The sequence below is a fragment of the Anabrus simplex genome, chromosome 2 (assembly GCF_040414725.1).
Source record: "Anabrus simplex isolate iqAnaSimp1 chromosome 2, ASM4041472v1, whole genome shotgun sequence".
In the NCBI taxonomy this organism is placed as follows: domain Eukaryota; kingdom Metazoa; phylum Arthropoda; class Insecta; order Orthoptera; family Tettigoniidae; genus Anabrus; species Anabrus simplex.
Window position 1 is genome coordinate 988,981,363 of NC_090266.1, and position 23,511 is coordinate 989,004,873.

At 41.8% G+C, this 23,511-nt stretch overlaps 1 protein-coding gene across 1 annotated transcript in view; it reads right to left on the bottom strand.

Annotated features, from left to right (window-relative positions):
• Tdc2 (Tyrosine decarboxylase 2) overlaps positions 1-23,511 on the bottom strand; it is a 412,190-nt gene that overhangs the window by 118,541 nt on the left and 270,138 nt on the right. The window contains exons 8-9 of the mRNA XM_067141851.2: positions 19,565-19,730; positions 980-1,053 (exon numbers count right to left, since the gene is read on the bottom strand). Coding sequence (XP_066997952.2) covers positions 980-1,053; positions 19,565-19,730 — 240 coding nt within the window. The remainder of the gene's footprint in view (positions 1-979; positions 1,054-19,564; positions 19,731-23,511) is intronic.

Here is a 23,511-nt window from a genome sequence, read left to right on the forward strand (position 1 = left end):
GCAGCAATCCAGAAAGGAGTGAGGCAAGGCTGCTGTTTGTCCGCCCTCCTTTTCAATGTTTATAAGAACAGGCCGTAAAGGAAGTCAAAGAGGAATTTAAGAAGGGAATCCCAATGAAAGGAGAGGAAATCAAAACCCTGACATTTCCCGACGATATTGTTATTTTATCTGAGACTGAAGAAGATACAGAGAAATTCCTGAATGGTATGGACGGAGTCTTGGTTAAGAAGTACAAGATGAAATTAAAAAAGTCCAATACAAAAGTAATTGTTTGCAGTCGAACGAAGTCAAAAGATGCAGGTAATATTAGATTAGGAAGTGAAGTCTTAAAGGAAGTAGATGAATATTGTTACTTGGGTAGTAAAAGAACTAACGATGGCGAAGTAAGGAGGAGATACAATGCAGACTAGAACAAGCAAGGAAATTCTTTTCTAAGAAAGGAAATTTGCTCACTTCGAATATTGATATAGGAAGTAGAAAGATGTTTTTGAAGACTTTCGTCCGGAGCGTGGCATTGTACGGAAGTGAAACATGAACGATAACTAGCTGAGGAAGAGAATAGGAGATTTAGAAATGTGGAGTTATAGGATAATTCTGAAGGTGAGATGGATAGATCGAATCACGAGGGAAGAGATACTGCATCGAATTGTTGAGAGGAGTTCGATTTGGCCACATTAAAACGATTAACCTTCTTCTTGAGAAAACAACTGAATATTACATCGAGTCACCATGCCTTTATTGATTGTCTTAAAGCTTTTCATTCACTACAAATACTGAACCTGAGTGAAATCAAATTATACATATTGTCCGATGATCAACGAGCTAACATTAACTGATGTGTTGACTAAAGTAGGAACACTTCTGCTGTGCTGAAATTTTTGTTGTAATAACTGATGAAGTCTTTGTATACAGGCAATATATTTTCCATAAACGTATATTGAGCCGCAGCTGGTCCGATGGAATAACGACGAGTACTTACCTGCTGCTCCTTCTCCACGTTGTAAGTCTCCAGTAACTCGTTGGCGAACTCAGTGATCACACCCCATGCGTACACTGAAACAGACAACAACCCCGGGATTTTCATTATTCTCTTCACCTGACGTGGAACCTAGAAGAACCTCTGAAACATAGGTATAGCACAATTCTTTTTTCATACAGTACGTCACCTCAGTAGATCGGTGATAATTTAACTCATAATGAATAAATTAGTCCGCCTCTGTGGTGTAGTGGTTAGCGTGATTAGCTGCCACCCCCGGAGGCCCGGGTTCGATTCCCGGCTCTGCCACGAAATTTGAAAAGTGGTACGAGGGCTGGAACGGGGTCCACTCATCCTCGGGAGGTCAACTGAGTAGAGGTGGGTTCGATTCCCACCTCAGCCATCCTGGAAGTGGTTTTCCGTGGTTTCCCATTTCTCCTCCAGGCGAATGCCGGGATGGTACCTAACTTAAGGCCACGGCCGCTTCCTTCCCTCTTCCTTGCCTATCCCTTCCAATCTTCCCATCCCTCCACAAGGCCCCTGTTCAGCATAGCAGGTGAGGCCGCCTGGGCGAGGTACTGGTCATACTTCCCAGTTGTATCCCCCGACCAAGAGTCTGAAGCTCCAGGACACTGCCCTTGAGGCGGTAGAGGTGGGATCCCTCGCTAAGTCCGAGGGAAAAACCGAACCTGGAGGGTAAACAGATGATGATGATGATGATGATGATGAATAAATTAACATTTGTTGTTCTTGTTTCATATAAGAGGTTCGGGGCATTCTGGACAACATCCCCGTTATTATGTCATTTCGATAACCCTGTGTAGCTGTGGTGTCATTGCCAATATATTTTACACTTATTTTGGGGGATTTGACCGGGAAGTAAGCGGTATGGCCTATATTTATGGTACCATCCCATCTGTCCGGCTCCATGGCTAAATGGTTAGCGTGCTGGCCTTTGGTCACAGGGGTCCCGGGTTCGATTCCCGGCAGGGTCGGGAATTTTAACCTTAATTGGTTAATTTCGCTGGCACGGGGGCTGAGTGTATGTGTCGTCTTCATCATCATTTCATCCTCATCACGACGCGCAGGTCACCTACGGGTGTCAAATCAAATGACCTGCACCTGGCGAGCCGAACATGTCCTCGGACACTCCCGGCACTAAACGCCATACGCCATTTCATTTTACCATCCCATCTTTAGACTAGAGATGAAGTGGTCAATCCTCAGTAAAAGTATGACTAGTCGAGGGTGGAGATTTTACTTACTTTTCTTCTCAGACTGAGTGACCCTGTCTCAATCCATAAAAGCAGGTGGTGGAAATGGAAATCAAACTCGAGCCAATACGTTCCCCAGACTACGACGTCAGCTAGTAAATAAAAATAAAGGGGAGTAAAGAAGTTTTGAATTAGTTTTGTCAGATCAATTGGTAAAAAATGTATCCCTTTTTTTATCGAAAGTTATCTTGCCACAACGAAACCTCACCAGTTTTTAATAATATCGTCCAGCGTATTGTGCCCATTGTTTATTGATCAGTATCGAAGGTAAGTTGCGAGCTGCAACACCTTTAATTCCTACCGCGCAAAGTGTGTGTGTGTGTGTGTGTGTGTGTGTGAGAGAGAGAGAGAGAGAGAGAGAGAGAGCATGATCGGTCCTTTTGGCATGGATAAAGTTACTCCAAAGTGCGGTTCTCCTTGTCCAGCTCAACCAATGGGATCATTTCGCTATTCAGCTGGTTGGAGAAAAATAATTACCTCAGACAGGAAACAATCAGTAACTGGACTAAAATTAATAAGACTAAAACCAAACCCCCATGGCACTAAAGCCCATGAAGGGCCTTGGCCTACCAAGCGACCGCTGCTCAGCCCGAAGGCCTGCAGATTACGAGGTGTCGTGTGGTCAACACGACGAATCCTCTCGGCTGTTATTCTTGGCTTTCTACACCGGGGCCGCTATCTCAACGTCAGATAGCTCTTCAATTCTAATCACGTAGGCTGAGTGGACCTCGAACCAGCCCTCAGATCCAGGTAAGAATCCCTGACCTGACCGCGAATCGAACCCGGGGCCTGCGGGTAAGAGGCAGGCACACAACCGCTACACCTCGGGGCAGGATTATAGACTAAATATTTGGTAAATAAGAAGAGGATTCTTCAATAAGAATTATCAGCGAACAATGAGTCTTACAAATATTTAATATTTTGCTATGTATGTTATGAATATATAAATTTGCCTTGTTGACCTGTTGAGATTCCTGGCTTCCAGTGCTGAACTTTAAATCCTGGAGGACATGGTGGCCGCGGCAGGTCAGAAGAAGCAACGGGCGATCAGTTGTCTGTCTCCACCAACGCAGGCCGACCAGCCCCAGGTTCCACACAGCTTCAGTCACTGGCCAAAGAACAGCCAATCAGCGACCGGTCCCTACCATGGCAGAGCACAGCCTGCACTATATACTGAGGTGGAATTGATGTGGAATTGGGACACCACTCCATTCCAATGAGAGCTTCGTAGCCATCGAAGTCATTTGGAACCCTTGAAGATGCCGAACGCAGTTTTCGGTGAAACGTGGAGACCATCGTATGCTCCTAGATCACGGCCTACGAGCCCGGAAGATACATTGTTTATAACGCCGGCCGTGAAAGCCTCAACTGCTATATGAACTGACTCTACGGGGAGAACATTTCAAACTCATTTCATCGCTTCGAGAAACCATGTAAGAAAAAGGTGCAGCTCTTGTCGTCTCTCACGTTTCTTCTCCGATGCAGAAAGTCAGGGATAATTCCCAATTTCTTGAGAATGAAGAGATGGCTCAGCTCTGCCCAGTAACACCGGATCTGCGACAGAACGGAGTGCTCACTGCTGCGGGAACGCATAAGCTCCACACGCAGGGAGCTCGCGACCGTCAACCAGGTGCTTTTGCATCCACAATATCTTCTCAGCGACACACTTTCACCACAGGGCTGGGAAAAAGCAAATCGGGTCAATCACTCTTCTATGATTTCGACATTCGATCATTCGATCAACCGGCAGAAGAAAAAGTTCAAGTGATATCAGGAGAATCGATCCACGCCTAAGCCTGCTCTGGAAACTTCACGGACAATTGTTAACCTGACCAATCGCTCTTTGTCAGAAAACATCTCTACTGGCTAATGGAGGAAACTTTGCTGTCACCCCTCCCTCGATTCCCGTGGAGGAGATCGTCGCTAATATTGAAGCAGCTATGCACAAGCTACCATTAGATCAGGCAGAAGAAATCCGCCATGAAGCCTCATGCATAATAAAAGAAGGCATCAGCAAGGGAGAGCAACCTCACGGTTCAAGAGAGGAAGGTCATGAAAACTCTGAATATGAACGAGAGTTTATTCATTCTTCCCGCGGATAAAGGGAACGCCACCGTCTTCAAGGCTACTAATGATTACACTAGGAATATGTGGGAGCTATTAAACCCAGAGACCTACTGCAGACTACAAAGAGATCTGACCAACTGGATTCTTCGAAACACCAATAGCCTTATTAAGGCTTCGTCAGTGCTAGACAATGTGAAGAGAGAAACCTCCAAATGTGACGCTCTACCACGGAGGCTATATGGATTACCCAATTTATGAGGACAACGTACCTCTACGGCCGATCATAAGTGCTATTGGATCATCGAACTACAGTATCGTGAAACATCTGGCTGCCTTACTATATCATTACATCGGTGACACACAGTCGTACGTACGCCACTTCAAAGAAAAGCTGAAGAACATCCAGTTGGAACCCGAAGACCTGCTTGTCAGCTTTGATGTGGCCTCACTCTCCACTAAAGTACCAGTAAAAGAGGTCCTGGACCACATCGCTCAGATTTTCCCGAGGACATCACCAACTTGTTCAACCATTGCATCACCACAAGTTATCTCCTGTGGATTAACAGTTTCTATGAACAAATCGACGGTGTTGCTATGGGTAATCCTCTGAGTCCGCTGATTGCATATTTCTTAATGGAAAACTTCGAGCAAACAGCACTCGAGACCGCACCACTGAAACTTAAGGTGTGGCTTCGCTACGTAGTCTGGAGCCATGGGGAAGAACAACTACAGCGGTTTCTACAGCATCTGAATAACGTTAACACCAATATTCAATTCACTATGGGGACAGAACCGTCTGCTGCCAATTTTTCTGGATGTAGTACTTTTGGATCTGTCTCTTGGCACAGGTCAGAGTAAAATATAGCTACTACCGAAGTCGCAGTCTCGTCTAAGACTGTGCCAATATGGAAGCTCCTGAGGTATGGATTGTGCTGAGTAATGACATTAGGAGTAAGACTATTGCGTTTGAGTGTTATGAAAAGGTTTGCTCATGGGGTTATTTGTGCTGCAATAGCAGTTTCTGGTCCAGCGAGGAAAGCAGTTGCAAACTACCTCATTCATCATCTTGCCTATTAGGCATCATTTTGGCACCGCCATTTGTTTCTAAGTTCCCTATAACCACATAAACTTTGGTGGTATTATTTCAGGATCCAAGCAGCCTCTAGGCTGATGACCAGACAGACGATGGAGACAGAAAGCGAAGAAAAACTCGTTTTACTCGATGTTCTGGTAATGAAGACGGCTGATTTAAACTTGGGGACACACAGTTTACCACAAGCCGACCCATGTAGACCGCTATCTGCAGATGACGTCTAACCAACACTCACGACAAAAAAAGAGTGATATAAACGCTAACTGACCGTGCAAGAAGAATATTTGTCAACCTCAGCACTTAAACGAGGAGCTCAGCCACCTCAATATGGCCCTTAAGATCTATAGCGAGCACTCCACCCCACACTTCCGACAACCAGGGAGAAAGAAGACGAACGGCCGGCAGCTGAAGCCTTTCTGCCATATATTGGGAAGATAGCTGATGCAATATTGAGGCTACAGAGACCCATGGGGTAAAGAGCAGGAATTGCTAAGGTCTACTAAAGACAAGCCCAATCCTCTCTCCACAGCAGGTGTCTGCGAGATCCCGTACAGCTGCGGCCAGGTGTACATGGGAACTACGAAACGCAGCACCGCCACCCCAATGAAGGAGCACAAATGGCACATACGGCTGGAACAAGCAGAAAGGTCATCAGTCACCACGTCCGGCTATAAAGGGAAGCCACTGAAATTCTGAAGCACACCAACAGCTTCAACCGTAAATAGGAATCTGAACGGATCAACAAAGCCTGGCTTCCAGTCCTGAAAACCTTAAATCCTGGAGGACACGATGGCCGCGGTAGGCCAGAAACGGGTGGTCAGTTGCCTGTCTCCCGCAAGGCAGGTCGAGCAGCACGGGGTTCCACACTGCTTTGATCATTGGCCAAAGGACTGCTAAACAGCGACCCCCACCTCACCACCACAATAGCGAACCAAAAGGCGAGGAGCGCATCGTAGCCTGCACTATCTTTAGCCAAAGAACAGCCAATCAGCGACCGGCCTTCCCCATGGTGGACCACAGCCTGAACCCGTCAAATTTGGTGATTAATTAGTACACTGTATATTTATGAGCCAGTATCAGTTATTTTATTGTAAGTCAAGGGCTAGGTTTTATTATCGGCGAACTGTGCCACCGTGCAATAAGTGGCTTGACAAGTTTCAGCGAAGCAAAAGTACTGATCGGCTCGCCCACCTTTCGATCGAGGCAGCATGAGAATAACGTGACAAACTGGATTTCTCATGAGTAAGCTCTGCGCCTGTGCACCCTCGATCGCTCTCCACGAGGTTCTGCAATAGTCCAAGCCAATAAATGTAGCCCAGTGCAAACCAATAACATGCTACAATAAAAGACACACCTCCGAGCCGGAGGTTATAAAACATTAAGCTCACATCAAACCATTTTCTTTCTGCTATTTGATTTTCTCCTTGGACTACGTCTTATTCTGCGACGCTCATTCTACCCTGATTTTATGGACATCAGCTGGCTCTGCTGTTTTGGTTATAAATTTACTCTAACGGAATATTGCCGTGTGGATAGGTCTACAAGCATAGAATCTAAGTTAAGTGTGATATTCAATGATTCAGTAGAGTTTCGCCTGGTTCGTGCACCTTCTAACTCGTATTGTGTCAGTTACAGCTAATTTCAACCTTGCACGTGAAGAAGACTACAATCCACCGGATATCGTCGCCAACTTCAAGATGTATCAACCAACATCCGTACACCAAGAGATGAGCAACTGCCGAAGAGAGAAGAAAGGAATTTATGCTCAAAGGTCATGTTTCATCAGACGTCGAAATTAGAAATTTCACCATCTGGAATGTTTTAAAGGAAATTCCTTGTCACTGTGAGAAATGAATTCGTGTCTTGGGGGAAATATGAACCCATGACCTTTGTGCCCTAAGAATATTATGTATTAAATTGTCAATTGGATAAGAAGTTCGATTCTTGATAGCATGGAATTGACACGTGGAAAGGGGGTGGCTGCCTTCTGTCCCACGCTCTGGGATACGTGACGTCAGTCGCACGTGTCAACGGGGGAAGAATCTTGAGTCATTTTTTGAACTATTTCAGAAGAGCGCGTGTATATGGCGTGCCCAAGCCAAGTCGAAAATATAGTGCCTATCAAACGAGGTCATTTAGCCCACAAATTGAACATGTATAAATTTTAAATGTCCATGAACACTACTGCCGGAAATGTAGCAAGTATGTAGTTACCTTTAAAACTCTTGTAATTACAGTTTAGTTAAGTCAGAAAAGTTACAGAAATTTTCTTGGCGGCAAGGGGAGATGCCCGGAGAGAAGGGGTAGCTGCTATAAATAAGTGACGCTATGACGAAGCCTCCTGCATTTTGTAGACAGAGGGTTGAGCTGCTCTGTAAAATCGAACGACAAAAGTAGACTAAGTCCAACCAACATATTTCAGCCGATGTGGCTGGGGTCTTGACTCCATGTGGAGATAGTTTCTTGAGTGGAAATAATTGTACCAAATAGGACGGTCAAGGGACCGAATAAAATTTGGAGTGGATGAAGAAAGTAATTCGTGTGCGGAAATAATTACAGTCTACCGTGTGCGCTCAACAAAAACTAGTGAAGGGCATTTTCTTTTTTTTTATGCTTTATTTCCAGGAAACCGGAAGAATTAAAAAATGATCTGTACAGCCACAAATGTAAAAATGGCTAAATAAAAATGCCAGGGTCGCTGGTGAGCCCAATGATGAACGATGGCGTAACATAAGGTATGTGACTTACCACCTTACCACCTATTATATCTTGTTTCATGATGTCTAAAATGTGTATTTGAAAGGGGTATATACGACGCAGTTGGTCGCCCCTATGTGGTTTTTGTAAATGTCAGAATTCGACTAAATAAGGGTCATTTGTTTTATTTTCCACTTGGATAAAATCTTGAAGTCTTGCGAGTGCCGTATGATGTTGTAAAAAGTTATTAAATAGGGTTTCGAAGTGATATCACGTCCAGTGTAGATCGTCATTTCCGCGTGTTATTACCTATATTTTGTGATGTCAAATTAAGATGTTCATTCGACGTAAAATTTTTCTGTCTGAAATGTTGATGTAAATAATATAAGAAATCCATGGTTACTCATTTTCAATCGAGTGGAAGCGCGCTGTCGGGTGAGAGTATAGAGTGATGAGTTTGGTCACGGAGTGAAACGTTTTCTAGGCCCATTTGAACTGTGTCTGACTGACAATATAAAAAGATTTAGTAGAATTTTTCATTTTCGTGAAAATCCAGTTATTAAATACGATATCATTTTATGCGAAGTTATTCATATTAAAGCACTGTGCGGTATTAGACGTCGTGGATTCTAGTAAGGATTTTATTCCAGTTCTTTTGTCAGTGATAGTCGCGAGTTGGAAAACAGAGGCTAGTTTTGTTGTGTGAGTCGAGATGAGATTTGCGAATCAGGTTGAAGACCTGTCAATGAAGCCGGGACTTATGGAAGCCCGATGAAGGTTTTGTATAATGTTGGGGGATGGAAAGTAAAAGTAGGGAATCCGCGCCGGTATTAATTTACGACGTGTATAATTAGTGTGGGCATTTTGAAGTATAATCTATGTGCATTTTGTTGGTTAGAAATATCGTATTTGTTTAATTATGTCGGCAGAGTTTAAAGGTTGCAAAGTGAGAGGCCAGTTAGATAGAACGACAGATGTCTCATATCACTGCCAAGCGGGCTTGGGGCGAAATGCCGTCAGCTGACAGGGGTTCACCGCCGGGATAACGGGACAGGCAGAGTGTGTTACACATTGAATTGAGATTGCATTTCTCGGCAGGGGATAACGTTAAATGTTGGATTTAGTTGAAATTTTTATCCGGTAATAACGTGTGTGTTATTAGACACTGTAAATTTGTTTAATTGGGAATGTAATGTGCATTTGATGCCATGGACTTAGAGTATAATGAACAAGATTAGCCAAATTCAGGGTTGTCCAAAATATAGAGCGATGGTAGTGATGATTGTTTGTCTGTGAGGGGTGCGCAACTTTATAAAATGTTATGACGAGATATGACATCGTAATTATATGGCGAGTTGCTTTTGGTTTGTACGTAGATTATTAGGGTTATCCAAGTGTTAATAATGGCTAGGGTTAGATTAGATTTAAAGTGTGAGGTCATGAAACAAGATATAAACTGGACATGAATGATGTAATAGTTCTTTTCCAGCTATCGAAATCAACAGATAAACATCACAGGATTAAAATTTTTACGTCACAACTGCGTAGGAATTTGTAAAGAAACGTTTAGTCCGCGGAGATAGAATTTGTTGTTCTTTAAGATTTCATTAAATCATTTAAATTTATTTAATTAATAAATTCAGTGAAAGCGCATTTTGAAATAACTTTAAATCAAGCGAATAACTTGGAGATGCATTCTGGAAATCTTAGTTTGTTTTCTGGGGAATGTGTAAATGTTAACGTAACGATTAAGGGGACATATCCGAAGGTAATGGATTTTACTCCCACAAAGTATTGTGAGCATTGGTATTGTTGTATTATTTTACTTTGATTGATTGAGCAGTGAATGTGCTGGGGATAGTAAAGTGGAAACTTTGGTCATCAACCGATGTAACTTAATTGTGTTTAGCCTTCAGCTTAGAAACTTGGATAGTCAGGGGGTCATCAACCTCAGTGACTTAGATTGTGGCCATATGCCACCGTAGCATCATTTTCCTTGCGGTCATCATCCACAATGACTTTAAAGTAACTTAGAAGTTTAGATGTCGGTCCATGACATAGTCGCAGGTCACATCGATTCAATTAAGGGTCCATGCCGTATAACCACTGTGTGGCACACACCGATTGGACTGCCTTAATTATACCCAGAGTCCCGAGTTCGTGTTACGAGGGCTGGACCATAACGAATCACTATGATGGTACATGTAGTCTCACATGGAAGCCGAATTAAAGGATTTCCAGACTTTCCTTTCCTTAATTAATAATAGAGACAATGGTTTCTAGTAAGAATGCCCATCAGGCAGTTACGTCAAAGGCTCACACCAGTGTTCCGACCCTCTATGTAAAGTAATTGTGGTGTCCAGTGGACACAATTGAGTTAAATGATACCGTGGATATTGCTGAAATGCTACATGATATTATTGAATAAATAGGAACATTTTTTAAACAATCCTTTCATTTGAGTAGATAGATTAGAATTACTGAACCCTACCTTTACCTCAGCAAGTGACGAAGAACCCGATACGACCCAAGAGACAGATCTCATGAACTTTGCTGATAGGTAAGAAAGGTAGGTATCCATCGATATGGACCTAAAGGGTTCAATACATACATACATACATACATACATGCATACATACATACATACATACATACATACATACATACTGTGAGCGTATGCTTTGCGTCAGCTGGTTGAATATAGGCCAGTGTGTCATGAGTCTGATTCTTTGTCGGCATCGCACGTGCTTGTCCTTGGGCAAGGCAGCGAGCAGTTTCCAACCTGAAGGGGAGATCTAGCTGGTTCAGAAAATAAAAATAGAAATAAAAAAGGAAGAGAGAAGAGAATAGATGGAATATGTTCGCGTGCAATTTTACGTGATTAAAAGTAATGAAAAGATTATTAATAACTTCGACGGCGTGATATGTGTATTTATGAAGATGTATAAAAGTGAAAATATACTGGACAGTTTTAATGATATCACGTGTGAACTAAAATAATTAATACTGGAATTTATATTTAATTTGAATGGTATACTGGCAGAAAGTAACGTGAATTTAATTAAGGGAACTGACAGAATTCAGTACCTGAACTGACTCGTACTTCCTACGGTCAGTGGAGCATTGCCTTACTTAAAGCGAGTCATACACACGCTCATTCTCACTTCATTGCAGTTATTCTTCAGCTACAGTTGGGACATTGATCTACGTGAACGTCAGTGGAGATACACACATCGCCAGGGAAAGTGGACGCATACCCAGTGTTAAGTCCATACTTAAATTGTGCCAGCCTACGACTACAATTAGTGTTCAACCAACCGACGTCGAAAAGATACAGATAAATAATTAAAGTACGTGTTTTCTATAACAACTTGCAGGATTGTGCTTAAGACTTTTTGTAATTTATTCGGTACAAGTTTCAGAAAAATCATCGGGAAGTGTAAAGTGGAAGAGGACCTCAACAGCATTTATCGCAAGAAGATGGGACTTCGTGCCGGATTCTACACATTTTCCATCATGAGCTACTAAATCAACGGACCGTCGCCAACAGCGGAGAGATGCAAGGATTTCAACCCTAGAATGTTCGATTGAGGACGCCAGGAGCTCAACATGAAGACTGCAGTATAATTTAAGTCGACTACGTCTTATTTATATCTGTTCTTTGTAGCAAATTTTGTTCTATTCATTTTTGGTGTGGTCTTGTAGATGATTTATTTCTTTTCATGATGTTTCATTAATTGTTTCCGAATATTCGAGATAGGACTTGGAGTTTAATTCATGTACTTGATTCAGATTCCTGACCACGTGTCATTGAGTTCTGAAATGATAGATCAGATGAAGTTATCCATGTTTTATCGTAACCATCCTTTCTTATTTAAAGAATTTCATCGCATTAGTGAGTTAATCTGTGCCGTAGGAATTTATTGAGATAATATTTTCTCAGTATTTTTCGATTTTTCGTGATATTTGGACTTACCTTCGTACCTCGTGGTAATTGTAGTATGTCATCAAGATATTAATTCCAGAATGAGATTATGGAGTACGTGAGCAGTGATATATAATTCCTGATGGTTTATTTAATTATCGAGACGAATTTAATGGGAGTAAGACTTATCCTTGTATGATAACATGTTCTTAAGTAATTTTCTGACTACACATTTGTGATATACGTTTGTGATGAATTTTAGTCGTCGTTATAATGTTGTTATTGTACTATGAATTTATGTGGAATTTGTACATGTGATATGAGTCTTTTGAGAGTGAATTGTCAGGTGCTTGTGCGACGATATTTTTAATACATGATGTTGATCATGGTAGGATATAGATAATGGTTCTTCGAGATTATCTAAAGACTGTGATAAAGTCTTCTGATGATGGTAATAATTAATATATGTCGATAGATGTACTCCAGAATTCTGTCTTAATATTTTGGAATAAGCTTATCCTTTTGTAAATTCTGGAAGTCATTAATTTAAAGCTTCGAATGTTTGTGTGAATCTTACTGGAAATGAGTTAAATTTGGAAAGTAGATTCTCAAATACACTGACTGACAGAGCAAATGCAACACCAAGGAGGAGTGGTTCGAAAGGGATGGAAGTTGGGGAAAAAACAGAGACGGCACGGACGAATAATTGATGTTTATTTCAAACCGATATGCAGGTTACACAATGCGCACGGCATCGACTCAGTAGGATGTAGGACCACAGCGAGCGGCGATGCACGCAGAAACACGTCGAGGTACAGAGTCAATAAGAGTGCGGATGGTGTCCTGAGGGATGGTTTTCCATTCTCTGTCAACCATTTGCCACAGTTGGTCGTCCGTACGAGGCTGGGGCAGAGTTTGCAAACGGCGTCCAATGAGATCCCACACGTGTTCGATTGGTGAGAGATCCGGAGAGTACGCTGGCCACGGAAGCATCTGTACACCTCGTAGAGCCTGTTGGGAGATGCGAGCAGTGTGTGGGCGGGCATTATCCTGCTGAAACAGAGCATTGGGCAGCCCCTGAAGGTACGGGAGTGCCACCGGCCGCAGCACATGCTGCACGTAGCGGTGGGCATTTAACGTGCCTTGAATACGCACTAGAGGTGACGTGGAATCATACGCAATAGCGCCCCAAACCATGATGCCGCGTTGTCTAGCGGTAGGGCGCTCCACAGTTACTGCCGGATTTGACCTTTCTCCACGCCGACGACACACTCGTCTGCGGTGACTATCACTGACAGAACAGAAGCGTGACTCATGGGAGAACACGACGTTCCGCCATTCCCTCATCCAAGTCGCTCTAGCCCGGCACCATGCCAGGCGTGCACGTCTATGCTGTGGAGTCAATGGTAGTCTTCTGAGCGGACGCCGGGAGTGCAGGCCTCCTTCAACCATTCGACAGGAAATTGTTCTGGTCGATATTGGAACAGCCAGGGTGTCTTGCACATGCTGAAGAATGGCGGTTGACGTGGCGTGCGGGGCTGCCACCGCTTGGCGGCGGATGCGCCGATCCTCGCGTGCTGACGTCACTCGGGCTGCGCCTGGACCCCTCGCACGTGCCACATGTCCCTGCGCCAACCATCTTCGCCACAGGCGCTGCACCGTGGACACATCCCTATGGGTATCGGCTGCGATTTGACGAAGCGACCAACCTGCCCTTCTCAGCCCGATCACCATACCCCTCGTAAAGTCGTCTGTCTGCTGGAAATGCCTCCGTTGACGGCGGCCTGGCATTCTTAGCTATACACGTGTCCTGTGGCACACGACAACACGTTCTACAATGACTGTCGGCTGAGAAATCACGGTACGAAGTGGGCCATTCGCCAACGCCGTGTCCCATTTATCGTTCGCTACGTGCGCAGCACAGCGGCGCATTTCACATCATGAGCATACCTCAGTGACGTCAGTCTACCCTGCAATTGGCATAAAGTTCTGACCACTCCTTCTTGGTGTTGCATTTGCTCTGTCAGTGTAATATCCAGATTATTAATTGTAGTTCGATATCAGGCGAGCTCACTTTTATCGCCATAATTCGTGCTCACGGGGAAACTTGGCATTTTCAATGACACTTCTAAATGGACCTATTGGAGAGTGATAATGTTTTTTTTTTTTGCTAGTTGTTTTACGTCGCACTGACACAGATAGGTCTTATGGCGACGATGGGACAGGAAAGGGCTAGGAGTGGGAAGGAAGCGGCCGTGGCCTTAATTAAGGTACAGCCTCAGCATTTGCCTGGTGTGAAAATGGGAAACCACGGAAAACCATCTTCAGGGCTGCCGACAGTTGGGTTCGAACCTACTATCTCCCGAATACTGGATACTGGCCGCACTTAAGCGACTGCAGCTATCGAGCTCGGTAGTGATAATGTTAATTAGTACATGGACGTGATGTAGATATTATAAATAGTTCTTCTTTAGAAATTTTTACTGTAGATAGTTGGTAGAATTAGTCAAATTTTCTAGTTATAAGTTATATCTTGTGTATTTCAGATGTGATGTGTTAACAGAGGGAAATCTGTGACATTTTCGTTACAGTATTTTGGACAGTATTCCCACGTCGTTTAATTATTTTGATTTAATGATTTATTTGAGGAATAATAATTTCGATTCCTTAGATGACCACGTAATAATAGCGTTAGATTTTAGTTCTCACGAGGAGATAAGTGAGAAAGACTGAGCAGATATACTCGACGCCTCGAGTTAATTTTTACTCAATTTAAAAACACTTTCAAGATAAATTTAATGATAATAAATATTTAATGAAGTTAACTTCACTAATATTATGATATGAGAAGTAATCGACTTTGTAAATTTGAATAGTTTTTTATCTCATACACTGTATTAAAATTTAATGTGTTTTTCAGATTGTTCGAGGAATTTGATACGTCATCCTCATTTTCAAGATTCAAAAATTTCAAATAATTAAATTAATATTATGAAACGAAATTTGTAAAATACTGAAAATAACTCTGTTAGAATTGTAGGGCAAAAGAGTCACGTGTACCACCCCATTTGTTCGAATTATTTTTATGTCACGTCAAGAATCATCAGTAATTTAATTTAACGTAGCGATCATTCCCATAATCATAGATATTCAGGATGGCAAAGGTTTTATTTAATTTTGAATAGATTATGTTACAATATTCATGAAATATCAAATATTCTTATTTCCGAACCTTATTTTAAATCCTGCCATTTATATTTATCCAGTCAGTAACGTTGCCGAACTGAGCACCCCTGGGGTGTCTCTTGTTCACCGGCTAGACCTAGTTACGGGCGCAATACATACATACATACATACATACATACATACATACATACATACATACATACATACATACATACATACATACATACATACATACATACATACATACATACATACATACATCTTCATTGTAGACTGTTCTACCTTTCAGTGTTCAATCTACAGGCGTGTGTGAATTGATTATACCCCTCAACTGTCCTCGATTTGCTGAAGCTCAGTAACCACGTTAAGTTCTATGGAATTTACCTCTAAATCTTTATAACAATCGTCGTTTCTGTCTCACTCGGCTTCTCTTATCCTCCATGGTGGACTTCTTTAATTTCTAAGGTAATTTGTCCTCCTTCATTGGCCTCGCATGACCCCACGACCGAACCCGGCTTATACGCACAGCTTCATCCATCGAATTCCTGTCTAACGTAGTCATTATGTCCTCATTCCGAGTATTCTCCTGCCATTGTTCCCCCCTGTTTGTAGCAACAATCATTTTCCCTATTTCGTTACCTGTTATCTCCACCTTTTCATGAATATCCAGTACCCAGCTTCCAGTCTCATACAGAAAAGTCGATCTGTTAAGATGACTTCGTCCGAGTACGCTTCTTTCTTACACAATGCCGTTGATCGCAACCGCGAACTCACTGCGTTAGCCTTTCACTTAATATACCGCCATTCTGTGAGAATACATGTCCTAAGTATTTGAAATGTTGCCCCTGTTCCGGTTTCGGATTTGCCACGTGACATTTAGTTATCCTTGGTTTCTTCCCAACTCGTAACTCTGTAGTCTTGGAAATGTTAATTTTCATGTCATATTCACTGAACCACCACTTTTCAAGCTTCAGTATATTAGAGTGCAGGCTTTCAACACTGTCTCCCGATGAGACCAAGTCGTCGGCATGCTACATTTACACCCAGCTGAATCATTCCTTGCCGTTGTACACCTTTCAGTAAAGTATCCATGTAAATAAAGGTAAAGTATTACAGTCTTGTCTAACACTTCTAACTACTTTGAGCCGGGCTGAGTGGCTCAGGCGGTTAAGATGCTGGCCTTCCGATCCCAAGTTGGCAATTTCGGTCATGTCTCAGTCCTGTGGTATTTAAAGATGCTCAAATACGTCAGGCCCGTCTCGGTAGATTTACCGGCACGTAAAAGTACTCCCGTGGGACAAAATTCCGGCATCTCGGCGTCTCCAAAAACTGTAAAAAGTAGTTAGAGGGACGTAAAACCATTATTATTATTATTATTATTATTATTATTATTATTATTATTATTATTATTATTATTTAACTACTTTGAACCAACAACTCATTATGACTCCTAAATATCTTCTCTTGATCTACGAAATAAAAGCATAACTATTCACTTCTCTCATAGCATTCGTCAATTACTGGACGCATACTGAAAATTTGGTTCTGAATGCCCCTTTGTGGTCCGGATCAGCATTGGTTTTCATCCAATTTGCTCTCCACCATTGATCGCAGATTCTTTCCTTAAATGCCTTTGAACACCTTGCCCGTTGTTGCAATCCTTTCTGTTCTATTGCTTATACACAGGTGGCATTAGTATTCTCGTGCAGTATTCCTGAAATTCCTTGCTGATGCTCTATGAGGACTCTATGAAGTCATTTCACCCCAGCCTTCACACTATATTTTCATCCCAGCCTTCACATTATATTTCACCATTTCAGATCTCATTTCATCTATTTCTGCTGCATTATGACACTGGTTTATCTGGGGTAAATGATATACTCCTTTTGTAAACTGAGACTGTTTTATCTACCATCCTCTCCATTTTCTGGAGTGTAATTTTATGCCACCATTCTTCTCTTCCCCTTGAACTCCTTTCTTCGGTACTTAACCAGAAAGATTTCCTTTTGCAGTGAGAAGATTTTCAAAATATTCAGCCGGACTGAATAGCTCAGGCAGTAGTGCTGTGGCCTCCGCTCAGGTTGGCGGGTTCGATCCCGGCTCAGTCCGGTGTTATTTGAAGGTGTTCAAATGCGCCAGGCTTGTATCGGTAGAATTACCGACACGAAAACAGGACTCCAGCATGACAAAATTTCGATACCCCGGCGTCTCCCAAAACTGCAAAAGTAGTAAGTTTGTTGTTACACCACTAACATTATTATTATTGTTAGTATTCAAAATATTTATTCCATCTGTTCAATGATACGCTAGAATCTAATATGAGTTTACCTGATTTACCCAAAATCCTATTCATTTCCTTCCTCCTCCCCCTTCTAATATTCTTATTGTAGTCCAGGCGAGTTCCCCTGTCACATGATATAACTCTTCCAGATCATTTCTAACAACTTTCCATGATTTCTTTCAGGACTTTGCAGTTATTTGTTTTGCTCTATTTATTTCATTGCGTACAGTTCTTTATCCACACCAGCTCTTCTTTGGAGCCTTGTTTATATGCCTTCTTTTTCGCGTCTTCAAACTGCCTTTGCTTTATCATGACATAAAGACGTTCACCTTCTCCTTTCATTAGACACTGTTGCTCCATTTCTTTTATATAATTCTTCAGTTACTTGACGTATACTGAAAATCTGGCCCTGACAGCCACCCTCTGGTATGAAAATGAATTGGTTTTCATCCAATTTGCTCTTCACCATTGATCGCAGCATACTCCATGTAAATTATGAAAAATAAAGATGAAAGCTTCCAGCCTGGTTTAACTTCTGCATCTCCTGCCTTTTTCTAACACAGCACCCCCAGCAAAGATGTTTACAAGGAGTTTGGGCTGTCAAATGGAAGTGAGACTCAGTCACTTTCACAGATCCGAGACTTGCTTAAGACATTCTGAGCGTACTTGGTAAATTTCTGTGATGTAGGGTCATTTCCTTACTTACACACGGCCCCATTGAGAATTTCTTCTCTGACGGTTTGGGGATCACCGGTGGATTTGTTAGACTTAGTCACCGAGCACAAAGAGCGCCACCACACAGAAGTTTTCTGAGATACCCATTCCTATTCTATAGCAAACTAGTATCCCGATTCTCAGAACCACTTCCTTCCGTCGCACATGGTCACGAACTAGGACGTGACAATAGGACAATAGGAGCCCACGCCGCGAACTATGCCCATTCAAATAGACTTGCAAGTTGAGGCTGTAATAATAATAATAATAATAATAATAATAATAATAATAATAATAATAATAATAATAATAATAATAATAATAATAATAATCGCATGGTCTCAGTTGTCGAGTTACAGACTTTCTTATGTGGTGCCAATTAGATGGCCTGCGTACCAATTTCCACATTCCAATTGTGCTGCTATCTAGCAACGAAATCAGAATTCTACTGGATGGTTCCTATGTTGTCGGAAAACACCGAGTGCGCCACCAGATAACTTTACCATGCTAACACCAATGACATGAAGTGCCAAGATTTTTGACGGTCTTTCAAAATTCGACTACCTTATCCGGGATCGAACCTGCGAACTTGGTGTCAGTTTCTGTGGTCTACCAAGGCAGCTAGAATGTTAGGGTGCTTAAATGCGAGCAACTTCCAGTCGTTGGTTCCTGAGGGACAGAATTCCAATCAGTCAGTCAATCAATCACCACTGATCTGCATTTAGGGATGTCGCTCACGTGGCATATATCGTATCATTTTCTGGTATTTTCTTAAATAATTTCAAAGAAGTTGGATATGTATCGAACATTTCCCTTGGTAAATTATTTCAATCCCTAACTCCTCTTTCTGTAAACGAATAATTGCCCCAATTTGTCCTCTTGAATTCATTCCTTTCCATGTGAGATTAATCATTGCAGCCAGAAAATGGCGTCCGAGGTGTGTTTGAGTGCTGATCGCAGTGTTAAGAAATATAAAATTGGCTCCAGAAGAATTTTCCAGACCCTGTTAATTGCATCGCAAAATTGTTTAAACTGAACTTAAAAAGCAAACACTTGTTTAGAAGGACCATATCCTATTTCTGTTCCATATTACCAATCAAAATTCCCGTATCCCTTAAAACTACTGTACACCAAATAGAGGAGACGCGAAGCATTTATTTATTTATTATTTATTTACAGTTTTCATTCGAACATCCTGAATTCCTACATCCTCACGAGAATGAATGTAGGCTATTGTGTGAAATTTTACACTTTTAAAGTAATGTTGTTAAGAGCTGAAAATCCTAAAGAAGACAGGTGACATACGACATAATTATATATATATAAGGGGGCATAAGAACTGTTTCCTTACCCACGTCCTCCACAGTAGCATTTTGGGCAACAGCGCAGAATCTGATGACGTACTTGTCGTTAACAGAGGCTGGCACCATATGGATCTTTCCAGATCCGTTTATGTTGGCTAGGAGCTTCTGGTTCATCTGGTCCGTGCCCTTCAGACGAAAACACACCAGGCCCAGCTGGAACATATTTTGATAAATTTTGTTTTCGATGAGTGACTTCATTCGGTACACAGTTGAGTTTACAGTACATTGTCAACAACAGCAGAAAGATGAGAAGTTCTTCGGTAAGGCAGTGTGAATGAATATCAACAGCAGATATCCTCGACCTAAAGAGTTGTCTCTTCCACAATAACCAATTTATTGTGTTGGATAGAGAAATAGTTTGTCGTTATACCGACGAATAGTGTGTTCCTTCAAGTGATGATATTTTATTGCCGCATTGTCAATACTGTGAATGAATAATTAAACAAATCAATCATGGTGCAGGGAATATGTTGGTATGCGATCTCTGCAAGGATACTCATACCTGACCAAACTAGTTACACTTCACATCTCAGACTTACTTTAATATATTACACTGATATTGTAACGATATTGGTTATTTATTCCATTTTCTGTAGGATCACTGGTGCAGTTTACAGAAGGATACTTAGTGTGAAGAATTTAAGGACAAGATTATGAATATAGGCTACTGTATGTTGTATGAATCGCTAAAATAATGCACGGAAAGAACATGTTCAGTTTGAAAAACTTTAGGGATACTACAATAAACTATATTACATTAATCCGTTATACTTTATGGTTATTAACTCTATAATAATGGCATGTGGCGCCCGAAAAGGCTTGGAGCAGGGGACCTGCGAGTCCATGAGAATGGGGCCCTACCTATCATGAATTATAATGATGAAGACGGCACACATACCTAGACCTCGATCCATTGGAATTAACCAATGAAGGTTAAAATCCACGATCCGGCCGGGAATCGAACCCAGGACCCTCTGGACCAAAGGCCAGCACGCTAATCATTTAGCCATGGAGCCGGACATTAATTATTTAAAAGCATGGGTTTGGAACTTTTCTAACTGGATTTTGAAACATCTGACTTCATGTAGTGAACATATGCAGCAGAAGGTTTTAGACATGTTCCCTTCCTGTACCTTTCATGTTCATGACCAAATAGCGCATAAATCCCGTGTAACAGAACTTCTGTCGTACATGGTTTTATTTACACACTGATGATCACGTACAATATTTCTCGGCTGAAAATCATTACATTATAACCTATTTGCTAAAACACAACAATTCTATAACACAAAATGCCCAGCTCATTGGCTGAAGGATCAGCGTGCCGGCCTTCTGTTTGGAGGCATCTGAGTTCGATTCCTGGCCGGATCTAGGTTTTAACTTTGTCTCGTTAATTCCTCTAGTTCGGGGCTTGGTTTTTGTGCTCACCTTAATACACACCTTCATTTACACACGACACAGTACACTGCAAACCATCACAGAAACACGCAATAGTGAATACATCCTTCCACAGCAGGGGCGGTGTCAAGAAGGGAATCCGGCCGTAAAACTGAGCGAATTCCATTCAAAGTGGTGAACCCAGGTAACTAGGAAAAGGCCAGAGGGAGAAAGATTCCATAACCCAAAATCGATTTTGTGAAATCGATGAATTTTGTTATGATCAGTATCAATGATTATAAACTCGTGTTAAAATAGTTTTTGTTTTGTTTCGGAAACATAATTGGTAATATACATCTTGGAACGCAAAGCAAACCATTTAGGAAAAAATATTTATCTTCTGTGAAACAGTCATTTCAGTGATCGCCCAAGTGTGTCATGTCGATCTGATCTCCTATCTGAAGCAAGAAACCCCTGCAAAAATCGTCGTAAGTGTATGGAATGTAATTTTCACACATTTTAATCCTATAAATAATTTCCTTCATCCCCTTTTGTATAAACCAAAATAACTTTATTTTGTATTTTCACAACTGTAATGGTACACTACAATTTATCGAAACGTCCTGGGTATGTTTCCTTTCCAAAATTAACATTATTTAATTGCATTGCCAAGAATGACCGGACATTTCTGAAAGGAAAGTAGACTGATCCTATACGTCCCTCAAGTGTGTCGCGAGCATACATACGGTCATGAGCGCTTAGAAGAAATGTCACGACCCAGGTCGCCCTGCCCTGCTTCTCTATGTGGACGCAGACGACCAACGTGGCAGACCTATCATCGCAGTTGTCCGGGCTACAGGGCCATGGCTCGGATGGAAAGGAAAGAGGCTACCGCCATATGCCAGCTTCTCCAAAAGATCCTCGCCTAAGCGGGCGTGGCCACGATCTCCGGGATCGGAAAACAGGTACCAGGGACCTCATGAAGACCAGGTTGCGTCACAGATGCTAGGAATTTTCACGACATGGCGTGGTTGTCAGCAAGGCCCGCGCTAGCCACAGCAGTGTCTGGAAAGACTGATTCCCTAAATAACTGGACCGGCCTGGAATGCGTTAATGAATTGTGCATGATATTTGTTCCTAACTAACATTACCTGGACTTTTCCAGTCCACATTCTTGCATGTGCTATCACTCCGCTGTATCTTCCTCTTCTTAGGCCCGTATTCACGAACGTCATTTACTGCTATCTTAGATTTCTAAAACTCGGATAACGCTCACCATAGAATTTATTATCTCTGTTTACCAAAACTAAGTTTTCGTTTCAATTTGAAGTTAAATCCTAAATTTTCATACTGACGCATGGAAAACAAATGAATACGTGTGGCCGCCACTATCCAAATGTAAACATTAAAAAAATTCCATTCCGGGTTTGCAAATAATTTATCATAAATTATGTGCATTATTGACCAGAAATGAAGAAAGAAGGCTAGTATTCAGTTTGGTGGCAGAAAGTCATGGAGAATAAGAAAATACATTATAGGCTACACATTGCATATTTCACTCAAAAAAAAAGTCAGTATTCCTTAATTTTTTGTTAAAAGTCATCCAGTCGTGTACCGTACAAGATACGAACTATAATCGAGAATTCATCTTAGCTCTACTCATGTGTTGCGAATTCCAGGTTATGTTCGATCACTGACAGCATTGAAGCGTTAGATATCCTAAAATGTGTTTCAAAATCAGTGTCATCGTAGTGCGTTCTTATTATCCACCAAGGACGCTCGTCGCTGTAATTTTCTGTTTCATTTAAATAATCCAGCTGCCATCCTGAAAGGCTATTATCTTAGATTTCCCATTTTACTGGCCAACCTTTCTCCGGTAAAATGTTAAACAGAGGTAATATTCGTTATCCGAGATAATGTTAGTGAATACAAATGTAACTGTTATCTCGGTTCTCTCAGCTTTAAACCATGATAAAAAGCTTTTACTCGCGTTGGTGAAGACGGACCTTAGAATTAAGAGCATGTTGGTGGCTTTACAGCATGTAGTGCTTGCCACGCGGGGTTGAACCTACCCCGCCCTCCCATAGAAGATAAAGTAGAAATGTGTACTAGCTAAGAGGTCGAAATTGACTTACGACCTCAGCTTCGTGAGGCTGGAAGTGGCATAATTATCGATTCAGTCATTCCATCCATGAGATTTCTTACAATTTTGAGATAAAATGTCAACAGTAAGTGCTGTAATGGTGAAATGGAAACGCCAGGGAGTTACAAAACCCTAAATTCGTCCAGGGAAGCCAAAGAAATTCGCAGATAGGAACCAGAGATGCCTTTGATTTGTGTTGATATCAGACCGGCAAGCTTCATTGGAAATGGAGGCAGCAGAGGGCATCACTATGTGATATGATACAATGTAGTGTTATTCACACTTATTCTCGACTGTGGTTGTTTAGGATTCGATTCCAGCGTAATGGCTAGGCGTGGGAAGGAATCTTCAACATAATTTATTTAGTACGTTCGCAGATTTAAAAGTAATGAAAATGAATTATTACATTTCCGT